The following is a 20,943-nucleotide window of genomic DNA, read 5'->3' as shown; positions in this document are numbered from 1 at the left end:
TAATAGAGTTGTATTTACTACTTTGAATCTGTAAAACAACTTTAAATAAATTTTCTCATAAGAGTAAAAAGTTATGTGCAACAAACACCATGGGGGCCCCTTTTATAAAAATTAAATCACTGAGCCAAAGGATAAAGTAGCTTTTTACAAGTGCTTGTCCCTTCTTCACCACCATCCTCAGCTTCACACAGCACTCAAGACATCACAATGCCGGCCTCAGTCCCGCCGTCAGCTTCCACTCATTTTCACAACCCACTTTCAGCAAGTTTGTTCTTGTGAGCAAATATTCTTTCCATTGAAACACATAAACATAAATTCAAAAAATGATGAATTCCTAGGTCTTATTCTAAAACCTCAAGATTGTTCTTCATTTATGCAATCATAACACCAGACCACTTTTTTCCTGAAGTCTCTATAATATTCTAGTTTCAACTGAATTCTAGGGATAAGATATATGAAAGAGTTCTATCTTGGCATTATTGAGACTGAAAGTTCTGTAGAGTCCTGCATGATTGATCAACTCTTCTCAGGTAATCTCTTCTGTAATAACATTTCATCTTCTGAATAATGACCTGGTACATGGGTTAAATCAACGAGGTAACACCAGTAAGCATTTAAATAAAAATACCACACCAAACTGTTCTTCTTTTGCAAGTGAGATTTACATCAGCAGAAGGACTTAGCTAGCTTAACTCTATCTTTCCATAATTTTCTTGTCCATAAAGAGTACCGATGTGATAACTCAGCACCCACTTCTCACTTATTCACATGGTTAGGCTCTAAAGGCTAGGTCACTATGTGAAAAATCAGCATTACGCAAAAATGGAGGATGACCACATCAGATCACAAAAATGGAAGAGGACTACATTATTACACAACTGCCAAATTCCATCATCACATAACTGTCAAACCACTGAGAATCATGGCCCAGCCAAGTTGACACATAACCTTAACCATTACAGCCAGCATCACTCTCGCCTCGCACCTCAGCGTTCATTACTGCCAGACATATGTCATCAACGCGCAAAATAATCAGATAGCTGATTTTTTACTATTATTGTAAATGTGAAATGTCAGATAACAAGACAGTTGATAAGTGAGGAGTAGGTGTATACATGTTATCCCATACAAGTCTAATTCAGCAAGTATTTAGAGGGTGCCAATTATATACCCTAATTCTGTGCTAGGTGTTGTCAGGGAACACAAAAGTGGTTGGTGGGGAGAAGAGTAATCATGTATATAAAAAAGGATAGAACAAGCGCTGCGCTTGGTGCCAAAGTCTCTGTCAGAAGGGATCTTTCTTTTGTGGATGGTGTGGTTGTTACTGTTGTTGTTAGGAGCCATCGAGTCGGTTCTGACTCATGGTGACCCTATGTACAACAGAATGAATCATTGCCCAGTTCTGCGCCATCCTTACAATCATTGTTATGCTTGAGCCCATTGTTCCAGACACTGTGTCAATCCATCTTGTTGAGGGTCTTCCTTTTTTTCGCTGCCCCTCTCCTTTATCAAGCGTGATGTCCTTCTCCAGGGACTGATCCCTCCCGATAACATGTCCAAAGTATGTGAGACATAGTCTTGCCATCCTTTCTTCCAAGAAACATTCTGGTTGTACTTCTTCCAAGACAGATTTGTTTGTACTTTTGGCAGTCCACGGTATATTCAATATTCTTCACCAACACCACAATTCAAAGGTATCAATTCCTCTTCAGTCTTCCTTATTCATCATCCAGCTTTCACGTGCATATGAGGCGAGTGAAAGCACCATGGCTTGGGTCGGGTGCACCTTACTCTTCAAGGTGACATCTTTGCTTTTCAACTCTTTAAAGAGGTCTTTTGCAGCAGATTTTCCCAGTGCGATGTGTCTTTTGATTTCTTGACTGCTGCTTCCATTGGTGTTGATTGTGGATCCAAGTAAAATGAAATCCTCCACAACTGCAACCTTTTCTCCATGGTACTGTGCTAAAATCACATGTTCACATACTGCCCTCCCCCTCCTTGACCTGTAGGTCCCTGGCACTCAAGCTGGGCTCCTGTGTGGAAGCCATCGACCAGCCTTGCACAGGATATAACTAGCTTCTAAGTGGCCAGCCTTATTGAAAAATAACAAGATTGGTCTTTCATAGTTCATTTTTTCAATAAGCCATGAGCCGGTGTTGAGGTACTCTCTGCTAATTCAGTGAATGTCACTGAAAAGCCCTCACACAAAACACGATTTGGGTATACGTAGAATAAGGCACTTAAAATAGTGAGTTAAACCTAGCACTAGCCTAGGAGTAAGGGGACTTGGGTTTTAGATCCCATTATGCAATGTAACTTCCTGTGTAACGTGGGCAGGATCCTTAACTTCTCTTGGCCTTGCTTCTCTGTCTGTAAAAGGAAAGGCTAGACTCTACCAGATCTATTAATTATGGACTGATAACTATTCTGAAACTCCCAATCATTGGACATATTGTTTTAAATAAAAACCTTAGCTGTTTCTAGTGTAACACCGACTCTTCAGAATTCTCCGACAATTTTATAACAGGATGAGGCATGTTTCTAATTAAAGGGTAAGCTAAATGTAATACAAACATGCCTACACCAAATTTGGGCTCCAAGAACAGAGTACATACACGTGCCTTCAACAATTATCCAAGTTTCTTTCTCACATGCTTTCCAGTGACTCTGTCGGGCTGCTCAAATCAATTAAAGTAACACTGATAATTTATAAGCAAGAGTGGTCTGTAAAATTAGTTTAAAAACTGTAAACAATGGTACAAAAGGATAGAACTAAGCTATCTCCCAGATCTAAAATGTATACTCAGTCTCTATCTGCTTTGTTTTCCAACCAACTTGCAAGTAATAAAAAGAAAAAAAAAAAAAACCTTCAGAGAAGAATAATAAGTATACAAACAGCCTGCTGCATTTATTTCTTGGCCTAATTCTCCAAAGCAACAATATTTCACAACGTGAGGCAGAGAAGGTGATCCTTACAGGAACATAATCTCAACATCCCCAGGAGAAGGCTGAGAATGCAGAAGTTACATATATTTTTTTTCTTAAATTATTAATATATTATGATATTTAAGGCCTCTTCTGATTTTAAAAGTGATTTATGTGATTCACCTCTTAATGTGAGGAATAGTCTTAAGACCATATGATTAAATTAAGACATGGCTTAAAAATTCTCCACTTATGATGAAGTAAAAAATAGTCAAGTTGCTTCGATGTGTTAAAACTGAAATAACCCTTTTGGTATCACCCTTCTAGAGTAAGATTTGACACAATGTAAGAAAAATCTTAAAGCTGTTCATATCCCACGTATACATTTAACCTGGTAATTCCACATTCAGAAATTCATCCATTTCATGGTGTAAGAAAAAAACACTATAGATGTATTTACAACAGCAAAAACCGGAACTTAACTTCAACACCCACTAAATGAGTTAGACTAAATATCTCATAGGCCTTCCAAGCAATGGGCTACTATGCAAACAGCCATTAAAAAACATCTTTTCAAAGAAAATCAACAACGTGAGAAGAAAAAATAAATAAGTATCTACAAAATAAACATGAATCAGGAAATACACAAAAAATAGTAATTATTTCTAAATGGTGGGACTACAACTGATTTCTTTTTTCTTCTGTGTACAATTCTTTATTTTCAAAACTTAATAATAAACGTGTATCATTTTATAATCGGAAGAAAAAAAAATATGTTTAAAAAATAGACTCTAAAAATCATTTTGCCCTCAACTGAGTGTTTCAGGATAAAGATTTACTTTGTCCTACATTATCTCGATAACTATTTCAAATCTTCATTCTTCTTGGGCTATGAAGAATCTAGTATTGCTTTCTTTTCAATGTTTAACAAATCAAAACTAAGCAAAGCTAAATAAATTGAGCTATATGCCGAATTACTATTTTTAATATATATAACTTTAGTCCAGACCATATTTGGTTTTTCCTAATCTTAAAACTTCTGAAACAATTATAAGGTATACAGGCAGGGTAAAATATGATAAACTCCTCACATTTACCAGAAACACTCTTGTGAAGAGATGTGTAACTTTTAAAATGTGAAAAATCTCAGTAGGACAAATATTTGCAACCTCATGCTCAGAGCAATGCTCTAGGCTCCACGGGACCCAAAAAAGCTTCAGAGTTGTTGCCCCACCTCCAGAGCTCACAGCCTGGGCTGGGCAAAACTATCTCTTTGGACATAACAATAAAATGTTTTCTGGCTTTCCTCTTCATCAGTTAATAACTACAAATTGAATAAAGCTAAAATGTGAATTAAGATCTTTCATGTATAACTCTAATCCAGCCCAAACCTACCTAACATTTCCTAATCTAAGGCAAAACAGAATTAATTCTTGACTGAATTTGACTACCTCCCCCCAAAAAAAGGGAAAAAGAAAATCGAAGAGTAAATAAAATTATTTTGCTGATGTACTTGAGTTTTATATAGATTAAAGCATGAAAATTTAAAAGGACAATTAGAACAAAAAAGGCGAAACTGGCTGGTTGCAAAAAGACCGTACAATCAGAAGGTTCTGTAAGATGAGAGTCATGGGCTAACAGAAGAACCCAAAATTATGATTCATCTCTACGTAATTTAAATTTCATCTGAAATACAACAAGCACTATCTATTTGTGAAATGCTTCCAAAATTTTATTTAAATAGCTTGTATATTCACTGAATTCCTTAAATTTCAAGTTTCTAACTATATAAATGAAACTCCAAAGCCCAAATCATGTTTTTAATTTAACAGTGCATATTAGGTTACTCTAAGGTATGTGGATGAGGCCTAAGGGGGAGTAATGTATACTGAAGCCACACAACATAACTAAACAAAACGTAGCGTGTTTAGCTGGAATGGTGAGCAATCAGTTCATGTTATCCACTAGAACTAGTTTCTTGTATCTGTGACAAACAAATATATACAAATGTTAAAAGAGAATTAAAAAGAGAAAGAAAGAAAACGAATCCAAAGGCGTTCTGGAAACTGATTTTCAAAAAATGTGGTCCCCTCTTAGTGTCATGCTACATGTCAACTCTACATTTTCTATTGAAAAATGTATTGGGGTAAAGATGGAATAAGGCATATGCAACATTTAACTAGAGTTAATACTTCACAAGGACACAGAAGTTTCTATAAAGCTTACACTCTCTTCATATTTTAATTTCTCAATTTTAGGCAATCTAAATGCTCAATTTCAGCTGTTGATTTTGTAATGTAAAGTTTCCAACCCAGATGTCGCTAATAGGGTTAAAAATAAGCACAGCGCTGGGGTACTTGCCAGTGCATACATCAGTAAATATCAACACAAGATTACAGAATATACATGAAGTATGTGTACTGAAATTTCAAACAAAACCTGATTCACTGACTTGCAGCCCATTCTCTCAACTTCAGTAAGATTTTGGTACCATTTTGACAGGTCTACACAGGACATTGTATTCTCTGTAAGTACAAGGCTAGCTGACTAAGTCCAACATTTAAGTGATTTTTATTTGGCTCAAGATAGTTAGCTTGAATCCAGCAAATACTTATTAAGCATCTACTATGAACAAACCTCAGTGCTAGGTGCTGCCACATATCAAGGTAAGTCAGACATAGATTCTATGGTTTAAAATTCAGAGTAACAGAGGACAGAGGAGGTGGGGAAAGAAAAGCAGAGAGAACGCATAAAGAACCACCCGGACACTAGACACACCAAGTGCCATGAGAAGGTCAAGCACAACATACTTTAGGGGGGTTCAAAGGCAGGAGATTTCCATCTGGATGGGCAAATGGGAAATGCCAACTGGAAGAAGTAAATGTGAGATCATGCTCAGAAGATTAAACTAATCATAGGTTAAACTAATTTCATGAAAAGAAGCAAAATGAAATTAAGACAGGAAAGCTTACTATGTGTGGGAGGATAACCAGTCACATTTTCCATGTGTCTGAACTTTATTTTTCATAGCTCACACCCATTTACTAACCAGAATTATGACATGTACTCCACACCTGCCTCCAATCACTCTAGGAGTGACATTAGGTACAAGTGACAACACAAGTTCACCCTTCAAATGAAACACATGAAGAAAACTTTATGTTTGAGTGTCAGTAAGATGCTCTGCAAGAGGCCCATCTTGCCAAATCACTTCTGCAACCAGAGAAAGACACTTCATTCTTCCATGTCTGAATCTTTTAGCTCTGCCTGAAAACAGAGGCATTCAGAATCCAGAACAAGGCTAGAACTCATCATGTGTCACTCCTGGGGCATTTAGCTCCTTGAAGACGTAGAACGGCTCCTTATAGGTCATCTGTAGGAGTTAGCATAATTAATACGTAAAACAAAAAAAAAACAAACTTGTGTCCATCGAGTCAATTCCGACTCATGACCCTATAGGACAGAGTAGAACTGCCCCATGTGGTTTCCAAGGAGTTGCTGGTGGATTCGAACTGCCGATCTTTCGGTTAGCAACCAAACTCTTAACCACTGCGCCACCAGGGCTCCAATTATACATACTAAGTGTTAAATAGGAGCCCTGGTGGCGCAATGGTTAAGCACTCGGCTGCTAACCGAAAGATGGGTGGTTCGAACCCACCAGCCGCTCCATGGGAGAAAGATGTGGTAGTCTGCTTCCATAAAAATCACAGCCTTGGAAGCCCTGTTGGGCAGTTCTACTCTGACCTATAGGGATGCTATGAGTTGGAATCGACTCGACAGCAACGAAGTGCTAAATATGTGTTTTTTAAATGGAATTAAGAACCTAGTTGTCAAGCCAGGTACTCCGAAAAATCAGCCATATTTTAAGGTCTGCTTTATGATACATAATCCGGGATGTAGCCTAACCAGATCCTAATTATTAAGTTTCTTTGTGCCACCCATTATGTGGTTTCAAATGTGAGATTACAGGGAGTGAACATATTTTTAAATGCCTTCCCATCCTTCCTGGGACTCAGACATGTCTAGACTAAGAAGCAAGAAGGCACCCATCAGTCTTTCTACAAGGGTGGCTTATCAAGTACAGGATGCTCTCATTAAGCATACAAGGATTTTCTGGGTCACTTTTCAGTCAATCTTTATCTTGAAGAGATTCCCATGGCTGGATTTCAACTTCTCCCTCTTGCCCCACTTCCATTCTTCAGATCCCTGGCCAACAGAATATCAGGAATATGTTTACCTTAGGCCACTGACAACCAGTGCTACCACCTTCTTTTCACAGTTGTGGGGTAGAGAGAGAAAGGAGCCTTGCAGCATGGCAGTGAAAATTAGTGTCACTATAATCCACAAAATGGCTGCGCTCCACTGGTTTGGAGGATCCAGAATGGTCTCTCCAGCTATTCTAGAATGACTCTAAAGCATGGACCAAGCAGGTAAATGGTACCTGCAAGATACTGTTCTTCAAGGCCAAGCTCCCAACTGCCAGAGCTTCTGCTCAGATTGGAGTTAATTAATACAGAAGACAAATAGGATGTGCCTTTATGATCAGAAATAGTATACATATTTATACAGATAATACAAAACCACCACAATTTCTAGATCAACTTCTTTATTCAACCTGATCACCTTACATCCAAATATTCAGAGCCCTGGCAGAGACTCTAGAGGCACATCCAGCACTGTAAGGTACGGGCTTTGGCAAAGCCTCCTACAAAGACCTTTACAGGCCTCATTTTTAACTGTTGTACATATGTAGACACGGAAGCTTAAGTATTCACAAGGCATCTGGCTTAAATGAAGAAAGAAATGAGGCCTTGCCACAGGATAAAAATGACACCATAATCTTCAAAGGTAGTGTTCCAATTTGTTAAAATGACAACTTCTCATCCAGATCAGAGGAGGCCAATCTGAAAAGCTAAGGGAATCCATGTGTAAAATGTTTCTGATAAACCATTAGAACAGTGAGTCATACCAATGTCACAACACACACAAAGCCCACAAAAACACAAAATGAAAACATGTACACACGTGTACACACACACACACACACACACACACACAGTGACACAAAGAAGCAAGACATTTACATCCATGAGACAGGCATACTTCTACCTTGAAGCAAAAATCCTAGTCAGGTTCTAAATTGCTCTCCTATCACCATGCAGTCAGTTGATAAAGTGCTGAACCCTAAATATAACATTATAATTCACGTGCTCAGATTTCAAAAATTCTTCAGAGGGAGAGTTTGGGTTTTAAAAAAAAAAAAAAGGTATGTATCAGAGTCAGAATTGACTCGACGGCAATGGGTTTGGTTTTTTAAATCATACTATAAGCTAAAAAAGGTTCATGCCCCTAAAAATGTGGAAAATGTAAAAATTCCTTAGTAAGTCTATCACCTCTGCCAGTGAAGGCTTTATGGTGGATCTACGTAACTCAAGCACTCATTAAAAATACCACAACAGTTCAGGACAAGTGAACCTAGACGTGTTTAGCAATCCCCAGATACTAGAAGAAGGGGAATCCCTGGACACTAGACAGAGATAAGTAATAGCTGTGTCATAAATAAGGTCACATATGTATAGATCTCATCAACCCCAAGAAATGATGAAGGCTGAAAATTCTTTTTTACTTTCAAAGGAATTTAGACAAAAGAATGATTACAACAAGAGCTAACATTTACGGTGCACTTCCTCGGTGTTGGGAACATTTATTCCTCACAATCACCTTCTGACGTAGTTACTAGTATCATTCCCATTTTAAAGATGTGGAAACTGAGGCTCAGAGGGGTTAAAAGTTACTTAAGTCACACCGTATGACAGTCAAGGGAGCCCTGGTGATGCAGTGGTTAAGCGCCCGGCTGCTAACTGAAAAGTTGGTCGTTCAAACTCACCAGTCGCTCCGTGGGAGAAAGATGTTGGCAGTCTGCTCCCGTAAAGATGACAGCCATGGAAACTATGGGGCAGTTCTACCGTGTTCTATATAGTCGCTATGAGTCAGAATCAACTTGATGGCAACGGGTTTGGTTTTGGTTTGGTATGACAGTCACAAGCGATTTTTAATGCATCAACCTTAGTGCCACTGTCACCTACGGATTCCCTGACCACTGGAAATGTATCACTGTAAATAACGGGAATTATTAAACTCTGTCAAATATCATGAATGCAGAGAGCCACACAACTCTTAATACAACAGGGCATAAAAGGTACAGATCAGTGGACTAAGAGTAACAATCTGCTACATCTCCACACCTTACATATCTGTGACTAGCATTAGCTGGGTGCTAAAAAACGGTGGACATCATGCTGTTTCTCCTGCAACTATTATCTACGTTTCTCCGATTAAGTTTCGCATCTATAAAATGAAGTGTCTCTACTTACCCCAGGGGAAGATGGTGACAATTAACTGTGACTTTGTACAGTGCCTGGCAGCAAGGAAAAGTTTATTTTCCCCTATCCAGTCTGATACAGACAGACAGTAAATACTGCAATAATTCAGAAGGAAAACAACACTGTGGGATAAGCAAGGAAAAGTTTCAAGGAGGTCGTGGGATTTGGCAATTAGCCTTGAATATACCTCAGAGTTTGTACTGGCGAGGTGGGTTTCTGCAGAGGAGCAATGGAAACTGAGACTGAAGGGCAAGGGGGGAGAGCTCACAAAAGGCCTTCTGAGGCTGTGGAATGACAGGCAGCACTTACACAGGTGCATCCTTACACACAACCCTGGGCAAGTGTGTCCAGAACAGGATAGCTTCTTCCTTTTTTGCCACAATTACCATGTATTTCTTCCTTATTCTCATATTTCAAAAGTACAGAAATCTCCAACTATCATCCTTTCCCAGTGCTACCAGTGCCATGATAAGGATATTTATTTACAAATATGGCCTGCTAACACATTTACAAGGGGTGCTGTTAAGATCGAGTCCGTAGATTCCTATTTTTCTGTATGTTATTAACAGCTACCATCATCCTTACTCTTCATTTTCCTTCACAGCAGTAAGTGGATGGTTTAATTATTCTTGATTACCCTAATTATTACCCTATTTATTACCATAGTTATTTCTACCCTATTTACCCTAGTTATAGTAATTCAATGAAATTCAGTTAAGCAGTTGTTGTTAGCTGCTGTTGAGTCAGGCCCCAACTCAAGGTGACCCCATGCACAACGGGATCAGACCATTGTGACTTACAGGGTTTTCACGGGCTGATTTTCAGATGCGGACTGCCAGGCCTTTCTTCCTAGTCTGTCTTAGTCTGAAGCTCTGTGGAAACCTTTTCAGCATCACAGCAACACACAAGCCTCCACTGACAAGATGGATGGTGGCTGCACCTGAGGGGCACTGGCTGGGAATCGAACCCAGGTGTCCTGCGTGGAAGGCAAAAATTCTACCAGTGAACCGCCACTGCCCTCAACAGCTAAGCAGTAACTCAATTTGTAAGAGTAGCCACACCCACCATCATTTGGCAAAAAGTAAAATACCACCAGGCAAATAGGTACAAAGGTATCAGTACTAGCCAGCATTCTATCAGAAAAATTATAAGCTAGCATTTAATATACACACACAAAAATGGGGGGAACCAAGAAAAAGATGTGAAGTTCACATTATTTCTAAAAACTAAACCCATTCTAGAATTTTAAGTCATTAAAAATCAATAATAAAAGACAGAGCAATGTTAGTTCCAAAAATAAAATCATAAACATATATTCCAAGTTCCTGAAAGGCTGGCTATCAAATATCAAATAAAAGTCAGAGAGTATCAAAATACCCTTGCTGGCTGTTACAGGAGTTTCTAGGAGGAGAGATCTGAGTCTAAATACAATAGTCATTTCCATGTAATATAACACTGCTTTTTAATGTCTGGAGCCCTGGTGGCACAGTGGTTAAGACTCAGCTGCTAACCAAAAGGTGGGCAGTTCGAATCCACCAGTCGCTCCCTGGAAACCCTATGGGGCAGTTCTACCCTGTCGTATGGGTCGTTATGAGTCGGAATCGACTTAACGGCAATGGGTTTGGGTTTTTTGGTTTTTTAAAGTTTATATCTGAAAAACTGACAATATGAAGGAAATCCAATATTTAATACAGCTCTGGTGGTGCAGTGGTTAAGTGCTCACCTACTAACCGACAGGTAGGCGGTTCGAACCCACCAGCTGCTCCATGGAAGAAAGATGTGGTAGTCTGCTTCTATAAAGATTACAGCCTGGGAAACCCTATGGGGCAGTTCTACTGTGTCCTACAGGGTCGCCATGAGTCGGAATCAACTCAGTCTCAACCTCATACCCTTCTATTGCCTGTCCAAGTATCATCAGCTAGAGAGTGACTACTTTTTGGCAAGGTGTCCTTCTACAAGTTAAGGCAACCTTAGAAGCAGCCTCCTGACTCTCTTCTACCATGGTGTTCTCTTTCAGAAAGCCAACATTAAATCTCAAAGGAGAAAGGCTTCCACTCTGACTTAGAGCAAGTACTGAAGTCCACAGCTAGAAATCTGGAAAAGGGTGGGGAGACGTTTTAAATCCATTAAAGCAAATTTAGGATGATGCCTACTGATCCTTTATAAGTGACAGATACCACTTTCTGGGCATTAAGTTAAAAGCCTCCAGTTATGGCCATTAAATGGGGAGAATTCTGAACTGAACTCTACCCACGGAACAAACGTGCAAACAAGACAACTGTGAATCATCTCTTACAAAGTCAGGTTCATTATTCATTTTAGATGATGTGCAAGACAATCCTCAAAACAGTATGACATCCATGGAGAACCACTCAATGAGTGTTTGCGGGGCTGTTACAGTAACCCCACACTTGCAAACAACTAGCACCTGGATACCATTTACAGATGACCTGTGACTGGCTTCAGAATAAACAGATTGGTGATCAAGTAAAACCCTGTCGATGAAAAATCTGCTCTGGGCGTTTTCAGGTTTGTATTTGCCTCTTCTGTCAAATTATCTGTAACAACTTACCATCAATACATTAAGCTTTCTGTAAGGGTTTGTCATTTCGTTTAGTGGATGCCTTTGAAATGCACTATGTTTCTGTAACAACTGAAATTGTTACCTTGACACTGCTTTTCTTACTTCCATGAATAAAGTAAGAGTGTGTTCTTTATTCAAAAATAATTACTTGCCACAAAAATTGCTCTCTGGTGCCCTACTTTCTAAAATATAACTATTGCAAGTCCAAAAACATGGGCTCGTGTAAAAGGGACTTATTCAGTTTTTACTAAGAGTAAACTTAAACTATAAACCTACATTTAACATGGATTTTTGTGCTGCTTCAAGTCTCAAAAGAGTACATGACAATCCCAAAAGACTAAATCACTTGTCTCTTTTAAGAGTTATCTGAATCGCATTACGCTGAAAGTGACAGTCTGGCTATGTTCTGTTTGTTAATACAGCACAGACTTGCTGGCCAACTGCAACTGGCTCTAAGTCCTTCTTGCAAATAAAACTATTTTTGTGCCATTTATATTTTTCACTTAAACACCACCAGCTCTTCAAGACTCAGGACCTGTCAAGTGTTCTGTTGCCAAGACTCTGCTTGTCAGAAAGGTCAGCATCCAGTACCTTCCAGTTGGGTCCCAAAGGGCCTCTCTTGGTCTTGACTGACTGGAATAATGCTGGGTCTTCATCAGCTTTGTAGTCCTGCAAAGCAAAACAAAGTCAGAGGTAGAGAAGAAAACCAGAGGAAATTCTTTAACCGAACCAGAACAGCTCTTTGCAGCTACCAAAATACACAACAAAAACTGATTATGCTTACTATGCTTTTGCATAAAAGTATAAAAATGCTTCTACAGGACACTAAGCTTTCAGTTTGGTTCTCTTTGCTTTAAACTTTTATTTTAGGTGAAATGGCTACATAATAAGAAGTAATAAAGTCTTTACTAGCAATCCACCATGCCCGGTTATTAGAAAGCTGGCTCCAAGATTAAATCTTCCAACATTTACACTTTCAGCATTTTGATATATATATAATTACACTCGAGGAATAAATGTACCCTTCCCAGTTTTGGCAATACCCATAGATGACAGGAGACTATTAATGCCTGCTTGAGAGTGACTACTGTGACTGGGAGCACAAATCAGTGCCAGTAATTCCAACTCATCGTCAGATGTCTTCTATGGTTGGATCTGTGGTGCATGCCTTCATTTCCTGACCAGCTTCTCCAAACCCTCATCCAGGGAGCCATAGGGTACACAAACCTTGGCTTTCTCATGGAAGACAAGGTGCACTCAGGACACCTGAACCATCAGGCTCAAGCTAAGCACAACCATTCAGCCCCTCACTGTCAAAGGAGGTGAGAGACGGGTTTATAATTCTGTCATGCGACTGCCTAAGTTACATCATGCTTCCAGGGAATGGCCCTAAAATTCAGGTTTGATTCAGGATTCTAGAGTGTCTAAATTCTCTGCTTCCTTTAATATTATCCTCTTCCTGACAAGATGGAGGAAATGAAAGTAGTGTATAAAAGTCCTTTTGTTATTACACATGTGCATACATACATACACAAAATCTACAGATAGAAATAAAAACATTACTTTTAAAGAGCTAAAGTCCAGACTTAAGAAAATAAGAAATGTGCTGTAACAGTGACAGTGGATAGAGTCAGGTGGTCAGTTTAAGACACTGGAGAGAGTTTTTTTGAAACCAGAGGTCTTTCGCAGTATTTGTGGAGGACCATACACTTTGGGAAAAACTCCTAGACAAGTCAGATATAAAACCCTGGCTGAAAATCACTGTTCTAGAGATAAGGGCAGTGCAAGCACAAAGCAACCACTCAACAGGCTCTAAAGTATAAAAAAAACTTTCAAAAATCAAAGGAAACACGTTGAGAAGCAGCCAATCCAGACTCAACAGTCAGAAAAAGCATATTACATGTTAGTAATATGTAATAACTCCTAAAGAGAAAGTTATAAATAAAGTAGGTAAAGAAGGAAAAATGTGAGGTTCAAGCAGAAAACAAAACGTTAAAGAAAGACAATTCGGTAAATACGTGGCCCCCAACCTGAAGCTGTCTAAAGGTCATCTGAAAAGCTATGAAAAGGTCCAATGATGGGCTAAAATCATTTAAGCAAGCAAACTCAGCTGACCACACCAGGTCTTACTACTTTAAAACACGCAGTCTGGTGTAGCCACAGATATTGGGTCAGTCAGTATTATACAGGAAAGACCGACTAGATGAACCAGGATGAACCCGACGGCAAGAAGCTGGACAACTGGAGTTACCTCGTGTCTGGGCACATAAGCAGAAAACTTCAATTACTGTCAGCAAATACGAACTCTTAAATTCTAATTTAGAACCACAACCTAAAAATTAACAATTTAACTTTTGAGAAAAAGGATCAACCACACAGGTGGTCTCAAGACCTGGATTCACAGTGAGAAATAAGCTACTCCACTAACATAAATAAACATGTAACTCTGTAAAACATTTTCCTCTCTGTCAGAGGCTTGGGATTAAAACCCAAAGACAAGCACACTTTTCTCCAAACTGAATATACTTTACATCATAACAAATAATCACTTTCTGCATCATTTCCTTCACTCAAAATCTGTTTACTGACAGCTACCATGCCGAGATGGCACAGGGGTTAAGAGGTAGTCCAAGGAGTCTGAGGAGGATAAGGAGAACCAACAAATGGTCTGGCTCCTAAAAAGTCACAGTCTAATTGGGAGAGAGGCAAACAAAAAGAAGGTAACTAAAACCCTCAGGAGTACATGTTAAACTGCCAAGAGAGAATAGAGGGAAGAATTCTAGTCAGAATCGAAGCCAACAGTGTTTCACCAGTTCATTCCATTTGAGGGAAAAAAATTGTTTCCCCCCCACTTTTTATTACTAACCGGGGTGTGACCTCAGTTGAGCACAATACTCACGTTTTGTACAAAATCTGAGAGATTAGGGAGAGTGGCCTAGGTTGAACAGTAAATATTACATTTCCTGGAGGTAAGAGGCATCAGTTATAGGATACGTCATTATTTTAATGTATTATTAAGAAGGAAAAAACCCTGACAATTAAACTATGACATGCCATAACTGGTACAAAAATCCTGGTTTTGGATACACTAAAATATGAAAAAAAGAGGGGGGTGCATTTTAGAATTGATGAAATAGAGCTAGCACAACTACCTCTGTGGATTTTAAACTTTCCCACTCCAAGAGAGATAAAGAAAAAAAAAAATCCACAAAACAAAGTGTGTACAAATATCACTAGCAATAAAAACAATGACATACAGTAAGGTTAGTAAACTTACCAAAAAACAACTCATTTAAGAAAAGAGAGCTAGGTCTAAATTTTGGGCACTATAAAGGATTTTCATGTGAGGGTAAATCAGTTAAGGAGTGGCTGGTGCCAGGAGATCGGCCTAAGGATGATTAGGGCATCCGCTGCCACACCAGTAAGGGTGAAATGTGAGCAGAGGGATTAGACGGACTTCCTCCACAATACTCCTTCCCAACCCCGGCTCCATACCAGGCCACCATCTTCAGGGACTGTCGATATCTATTTGGCAAACTGGTGTCCCTGAGTGGTGCAAACAGTCAACGAGCTTGGCTGCTAACAGAAAGGTTGGAGGTTTGCGTTCACCCAGAGGCACCTTGGAAGAAAGGCCTGGTAATCCGCTTCTGAAAAATCAGCCACTATGGAACACAGTTCTACTCTGACACACATGGGGTCGTCATGAGTCAGAACAGACTTGATGGCAACTGCTAAAAAAATGTAACAGATTAATTAATTGAAGAAAACAGAACACTTCAAAAATTCTTTGCTCTGAACCTAATATACTGTTCTATAAAATATACTCCTGGGCCCTCATTATTAGTGTTAGCTGGTCACTGAGACACTTTTCTGAATTATAGACTCAGGAGGTGAGCTGGACCTTAAAGACCATCCAAGCCCCTCATTTTACAGGTGAGGAAACAATGAGGTAGCATGTCTCACCTCTCCTAGGACTTCAACTTAAGCCTTCTTAGTGCCTCCATCCTGGGCTCGATCTAGTACTCCACATAGGATGAAGGCAGAGGGTGTCCATAAATGCCAGATAAACAAAACACATTGCAAAAACACCAAGAAGCAGTGGCACCAGGGACACCAAAGTGGATTTTCCCATAAGGTGAGTGTGAATATGTATTACATATACACACATAAGCCTTCCTTCTCTGCTTCTTTCTCTTGAATACAAAGTAGCAAACACTAAGGATATTATAGTGAAAATGTAACCAAACCCACTGTCATTGAGTCAATTCCAACTTATAGCAACCCTATAGGACAGAGAAGAACTGCCCCATAGGGTTTCCAAGGCTGTAAATCTTTAAGGAAGCAGACTGCCATATCTTTCTCCCGCAGAGCAGCTGGTGGATTCGAACTGCAGACCTTTCAGTTAGCAAACACTTTAACCACTGTGCCACCAGGGCCCCTGAAAATGTAACAAAACCTAATTATTAACAGTAGCCCCTTAACCTTGACAGGTGAGGATAATGTATCTTGTCAAAACCTAGGAATTTTTGTGCTTTTAAAAATATTAGTTTGAATACGTAAATGTTTAAATCAGTTGAATGTAAGCAGCAAGATGTTAAAAAGCATGAAGCAGGTGCAGTTTCAACAACCTCAATTTGTATAACAAACATTTAATTTTTTGAACTATATCTTCTTTGCTACCATTTTATTGTTGGGTATCTAGTTTGGTCTTTCTGTATTTGAAAACCGGCTGATTTATATCCGTATCACAATGAACAAATATATTCCTTCATGTATGACAGTTTCAGCATACAGAATGCAACCTCAGCTACCAATTATAGCTGCAAATGAGCAATAGTGTGGAATGAGACAGCCTGCTGGCTTTGTTAGTATTCTGTCTCCTTTGGGATCCCATGGGGAAAAGGGAGGCTCTGATGAAGAGAAGCCCTTGGCTCATGGTTTATTGTGCTTGCCACCAGCTGCAGACTTCTCATCTCATTAGTTCTTTTAGAATACTGTGGGTGAAGACAGCTGTAGCCTACTGAGTCTTCAGCTCCTGGGTATTCTGAAGGCTGAATTTGCTATGCACTTTCTGTAATCCTTGGGAAAAAAAAAGCAAATTCACTAGGCCAAGGAAATATATTTTTAAAATGAGTTTTACAATCATGTTTAAAAGTAGAAAAATTTTATTGCTAAGGTGCATTGTGTTTAAATTTTTTTATGATCAAATTTTAATTATCTATATAATGCCCAGAGGCCTGGCCAGGATAAGGGCTTAGTAAAACCATCATTATCAAGTTAGGTGTAATGTCCCTAGACATTACTTGCTCCACCAATAATAGTGCCTGAACAACAGAAAAATATAATGGTATCAGCATAAGGTAGATTCGAATTAGTGTTAATACAACTCTATTTAATTGAAAACTCTTATTTAAGTGAGAAAGAAGGCAAGTGAAAGTCAAGACACCCTTTGGAGAACAAATAAAATATAACATGGCAAATAAATGGATTACTGAGTCTCCACAGTAGAGCCACAGAATACATTCATTAAATTCTTATAAATAACTGTTTTCTGTTGCTGGAATACAAAAGTTGTGCGACCTCCTGGGTGTACATCTGTTATTCACTACATCTCTCAAAAGAAATTCTCAATGGAAACCAGTTTCATTTTGAAAACAAAGAATATTAGTTTTACAAATCTTTTAGCATAGTGGCTGTCCCCCAAATTTTAAGCACAAAATCTGTGCTGAGCTTAACCTAAATGTCCTTGAGCCTGGATTTAACTCATGATTATGAATGGGGAAGTGAGGAGGCGGTGGGAGTAGGATGGCAGGAGTTTCCTGACAGCTAGTGGGAAAATCAAGTTGAGCTCCAGCCACCAGAAACCGCTTGAAGAACTATGGCTGGGTTAGCACAGGTGAGGCTAAGTGTGAACCAAGGATAAGATGCGCAAACCACAAACACTAGCAACTTTGACATCTGCTTATAAAAGATCATTCTGGAAAAAGAGAAGCAATTCTACAGAATAAAGATAAAAACTTGAGAGGGACAGTCAGATTCTACAACCTGCTGTAAAAATGTTTTCCTTTAGCATAAACCAAATAATTAGGTGTCTATTCAAATAGCTCAAAGATAACCACTAAGTGTAAAATGCATCGAGTATTGCTGCTCAACTTAGCAAGGCTTATTTCCTCTAATCACATCCTAAAACTGAAGGCTGGAATGGGGGGAAAAGCTGAATTAAATATAAAGATTAGTAACAAACACCATACATTAGCACTGCCCTACACATTTCAGTATTGTGATACTTTAAAAACAAGGAGTTCCTGGATCTTATCACCATTAACCTGGATGCCAAATGAGTAACTTCCTGGGGCTGACAAAAGTCAAGCCAGCCTCCAAAGGCGAAACTCATTTAAAAAAAAAAAAAAAAAGTTGTGTTAAATTTTTCAATAGCAAACAACTGAGGTGTAAAGAGAAATAACATTTATTAACTTGTGTAAAAAATTGACTTCAACAGTTATTTTCAAATAAGCAGCTTTCTTTTCTATTTTTAATTACATCTCCCTGATGACTTCTCTCCCTTTCAGGTTCCCACAGAGTACCATTAATACAGTATAAGTAAATCTCATTAATTCAGGCCATACCACCTTGGAATTCATAATAATTTGGACAGGGGCTGGGCTGAAGTTTATCTTTGCATGATCTATGAAAAAAAAGATTTGCTACACAAATTAATAGAGTAACAAGATCTCAGGAGGGCTGTTTAAACAGTTCAGCAGTGTTTTAGAGCAATTCAGCAGCATTCATTTGCATATAATTATTATGCTAATTACAAATCATTCTTATCTATTCATTAAAGCAGATTCCCAAAGGACCACTAATTGTCAATAACTTGTTGGCCTAGTTTCTGTTACTGAATGTACCTCAGAGGAAAACTGCATTAAAAAATTTTCTATAATTCACCCCTCTCATTAATCCTTACTGGCTTTCCACCAACGAATCCTAAAAGCTGAATATTTAAGCAACTGTATTGAGAACTGAGAAATGCAGTCAGATCTGCCCACCCAAACAGAAGACACTTTTTTGTAATCTTTCTAATCTCAACCCTCCACAGAGATCTGGGGGTGGGGACGGTGGGGGTGAGGGTGGCAGGCAGAGCGGGTAGAGGTTGCCAAGGGGACTCTATGCTAAGTGTGGGCTCTGGGACCATCAGCATCAAGGTGCCGCTGTGAGCACCATACTTTCTCATTTTAGCCATACTGCAGCCAGAGATTGCTAACATTGCCATGAGTATGAGGGCAGGCCCCAAAGTCTCTGGGAGGTTACAAATTAATAGAGAGAAAGAGAGAAGTCAGAAGACTTCAGCCACGGGAAAAAGTTCAATCCAGTGCCTGACGTGATAGACACCACATCCTACAACACAGCCAGGAAACCCAATAGCTGTGCTCCAGATGGAGATGGGCAGGTGAGGCCAAAGGCAGTAAGCCCTTGCGGGGGCAGGAAGGAGCTCCTGGATAGCCCCAGGACTGGTGGGCTACCCTACTAAGCAACTGCTCATGAAATGCTCACTAGCACTCCCCTCAGGGAGGTGTTTCCTGGTTTGAGTATACCTGTGTTTCATGCACAAATATCTAATATATTTATTATTGTAACATTTATACTATTTAAACGAACATACTAAAACTCTGGAGACCAACGACTTAGGTTTTAACATATTAACAAGTCGATTTCGTTAAAGGTGCTTGTTTTTAAACATCATATATTTTTAAATTGCGTATGTCTGAAACATAATATATGTAGAACATCAAAATTCATTTATTTCCTTAAATGACAGTAAATCCCTGAACGCCATTGTTGTTGTTGTTGTTAAGTGATGCTGAGTTGGGTCCAACTCATAGCAAACCTGTGTACAACAGAACGAAACATGCCTGGTCCTGTGCCATCTCATACATTGAACTCCTTATACTAAAATGGGGGAAAACGTCACATTGAAAATTCATGGGCTGAGCTCTCTCCAGTAAAATGTCCACACTGCTTCCCGATTCAGTCTTCAGACACATAGCTGTTCCCAAGTCTCATGTTTCCATTTAATCCATGAGCACCAACTTAACAAACATTAAATAGGAAATAACCGCTAAAAAATATTAAGCCTTTTTTACAGCAAGAACAAAATCAGATAAGCAGCATCCTTCTTGCTTCTATTTCTGGAGCACCTCTGTGCCAGGCACAACGTGTTCTCCTAGTTGACCCTCAGAATCCTGGAATAAAGTACTACCATCACCACCGGGGCTGGGAAAGTAAAATTCCTTGTCCAGATCTGCTATTCCTAAGCAGAACAGCAGTGACTCGGACTCTGCTGTGATGCCAAAGCCAACCATGATTGATTACTGCAAAAATGTGATTTAAACTTTATAATTTTTTAAGACTCACATACCTGAAGGGATCTTTGCTCCCTCAGCCTAGAGAACTTTCCCTAAGAAAGACTTTATATTGCTGAAAAAGGGCTTTTATAAAGGAATTACCACCACCAGTTGCCGTTGAGTCAATTCTGTGTGTCAAAGTACAACTGTGCTCCATATGGTTTTCAATGATTGTGACCTTTCAAAAGTAGACTGCCATGCCTTTCTTCTGAGGCACCACTGGGTGAATCTGAACTGCCAACATTTCCGTTAGTAGTCAAGTGCTTAACTGTTTGAGTCACCCAGGGACTCCACTATAAAGGAAGATACTCTAAAAAACTCGATTTGGAGCTTTTTATACTAATTTAAAAGAAAATCTGCCATTAGCTGCTCAAAAACATTTCCTGGCTCTTACCAGAGTATGCAGCCCTGGTGGCTCAGTGGTTAAGAGTACAGCTGCTAATCAAAAGGTTGGCACTACAAATCCACCAGTCATTCCTTGGAAACCCTAGGAGGCAGTTCTATTCTGTTCTATAGGGTCGCTATGAGTCAGAATCGATTCGATGGCAACGGGTTTACCACAGTATTTTCCCCATTCAGGAACTGGAGTGATTCTATTTCATACCCCATCTCTTCCATCACCCTCCACACCTTTTTTCTTATAAAACAC

General features: G+C 39.2%; 1 protein-coding gene across 3 annotated transcripts in view; it reads right to left on the bottom strand.

Moving 5' to 3' along the window:
- PITPNB (phosphatidylinositol transfer protein beta) overlaps nucleotides 1-20,943 on the bottom strand; it is a 73,942-nt gene that overhangs the window by 11,151 nt on the left and 41,848 nt on the right. For all 3 annotated transcript variants that reach the window (XM_004387619.2, XM_004387618.3, XM_023741787.1), the window contains one exon: nucleotides 12,484-12,561. In XM_004387619.2, the coding sequence (XP_004387676.1) occupies nucleotides 12,484-12,561 (78 nt within the window). The remainder of the gene's footprint in view (nucleotides 1-12,483; nucleotides 12,562-20,943) is intronic.

The sequence above is a fragment of the Trichechus manatus genome, unplaced genomic scaffold (genome assembly GCF_000243295.1).
Source record: "Trichechus manatus latirostris isolate Lorelei unplaced genomic scaffold, TriManLat1.0 scaffold00190, whole genome shotgun sequence".
Taxonomy (NCBI): Eukaryota; Metazoa; Chordata; class Mammalia; order Sirenia; family Trichechidae; genus Trichechus; species Trichechus manatus.
Note: the sequence above shows the minus strand (reverse complement) of the source record. Positions and strands in the feature narration are given on the sequence as shown.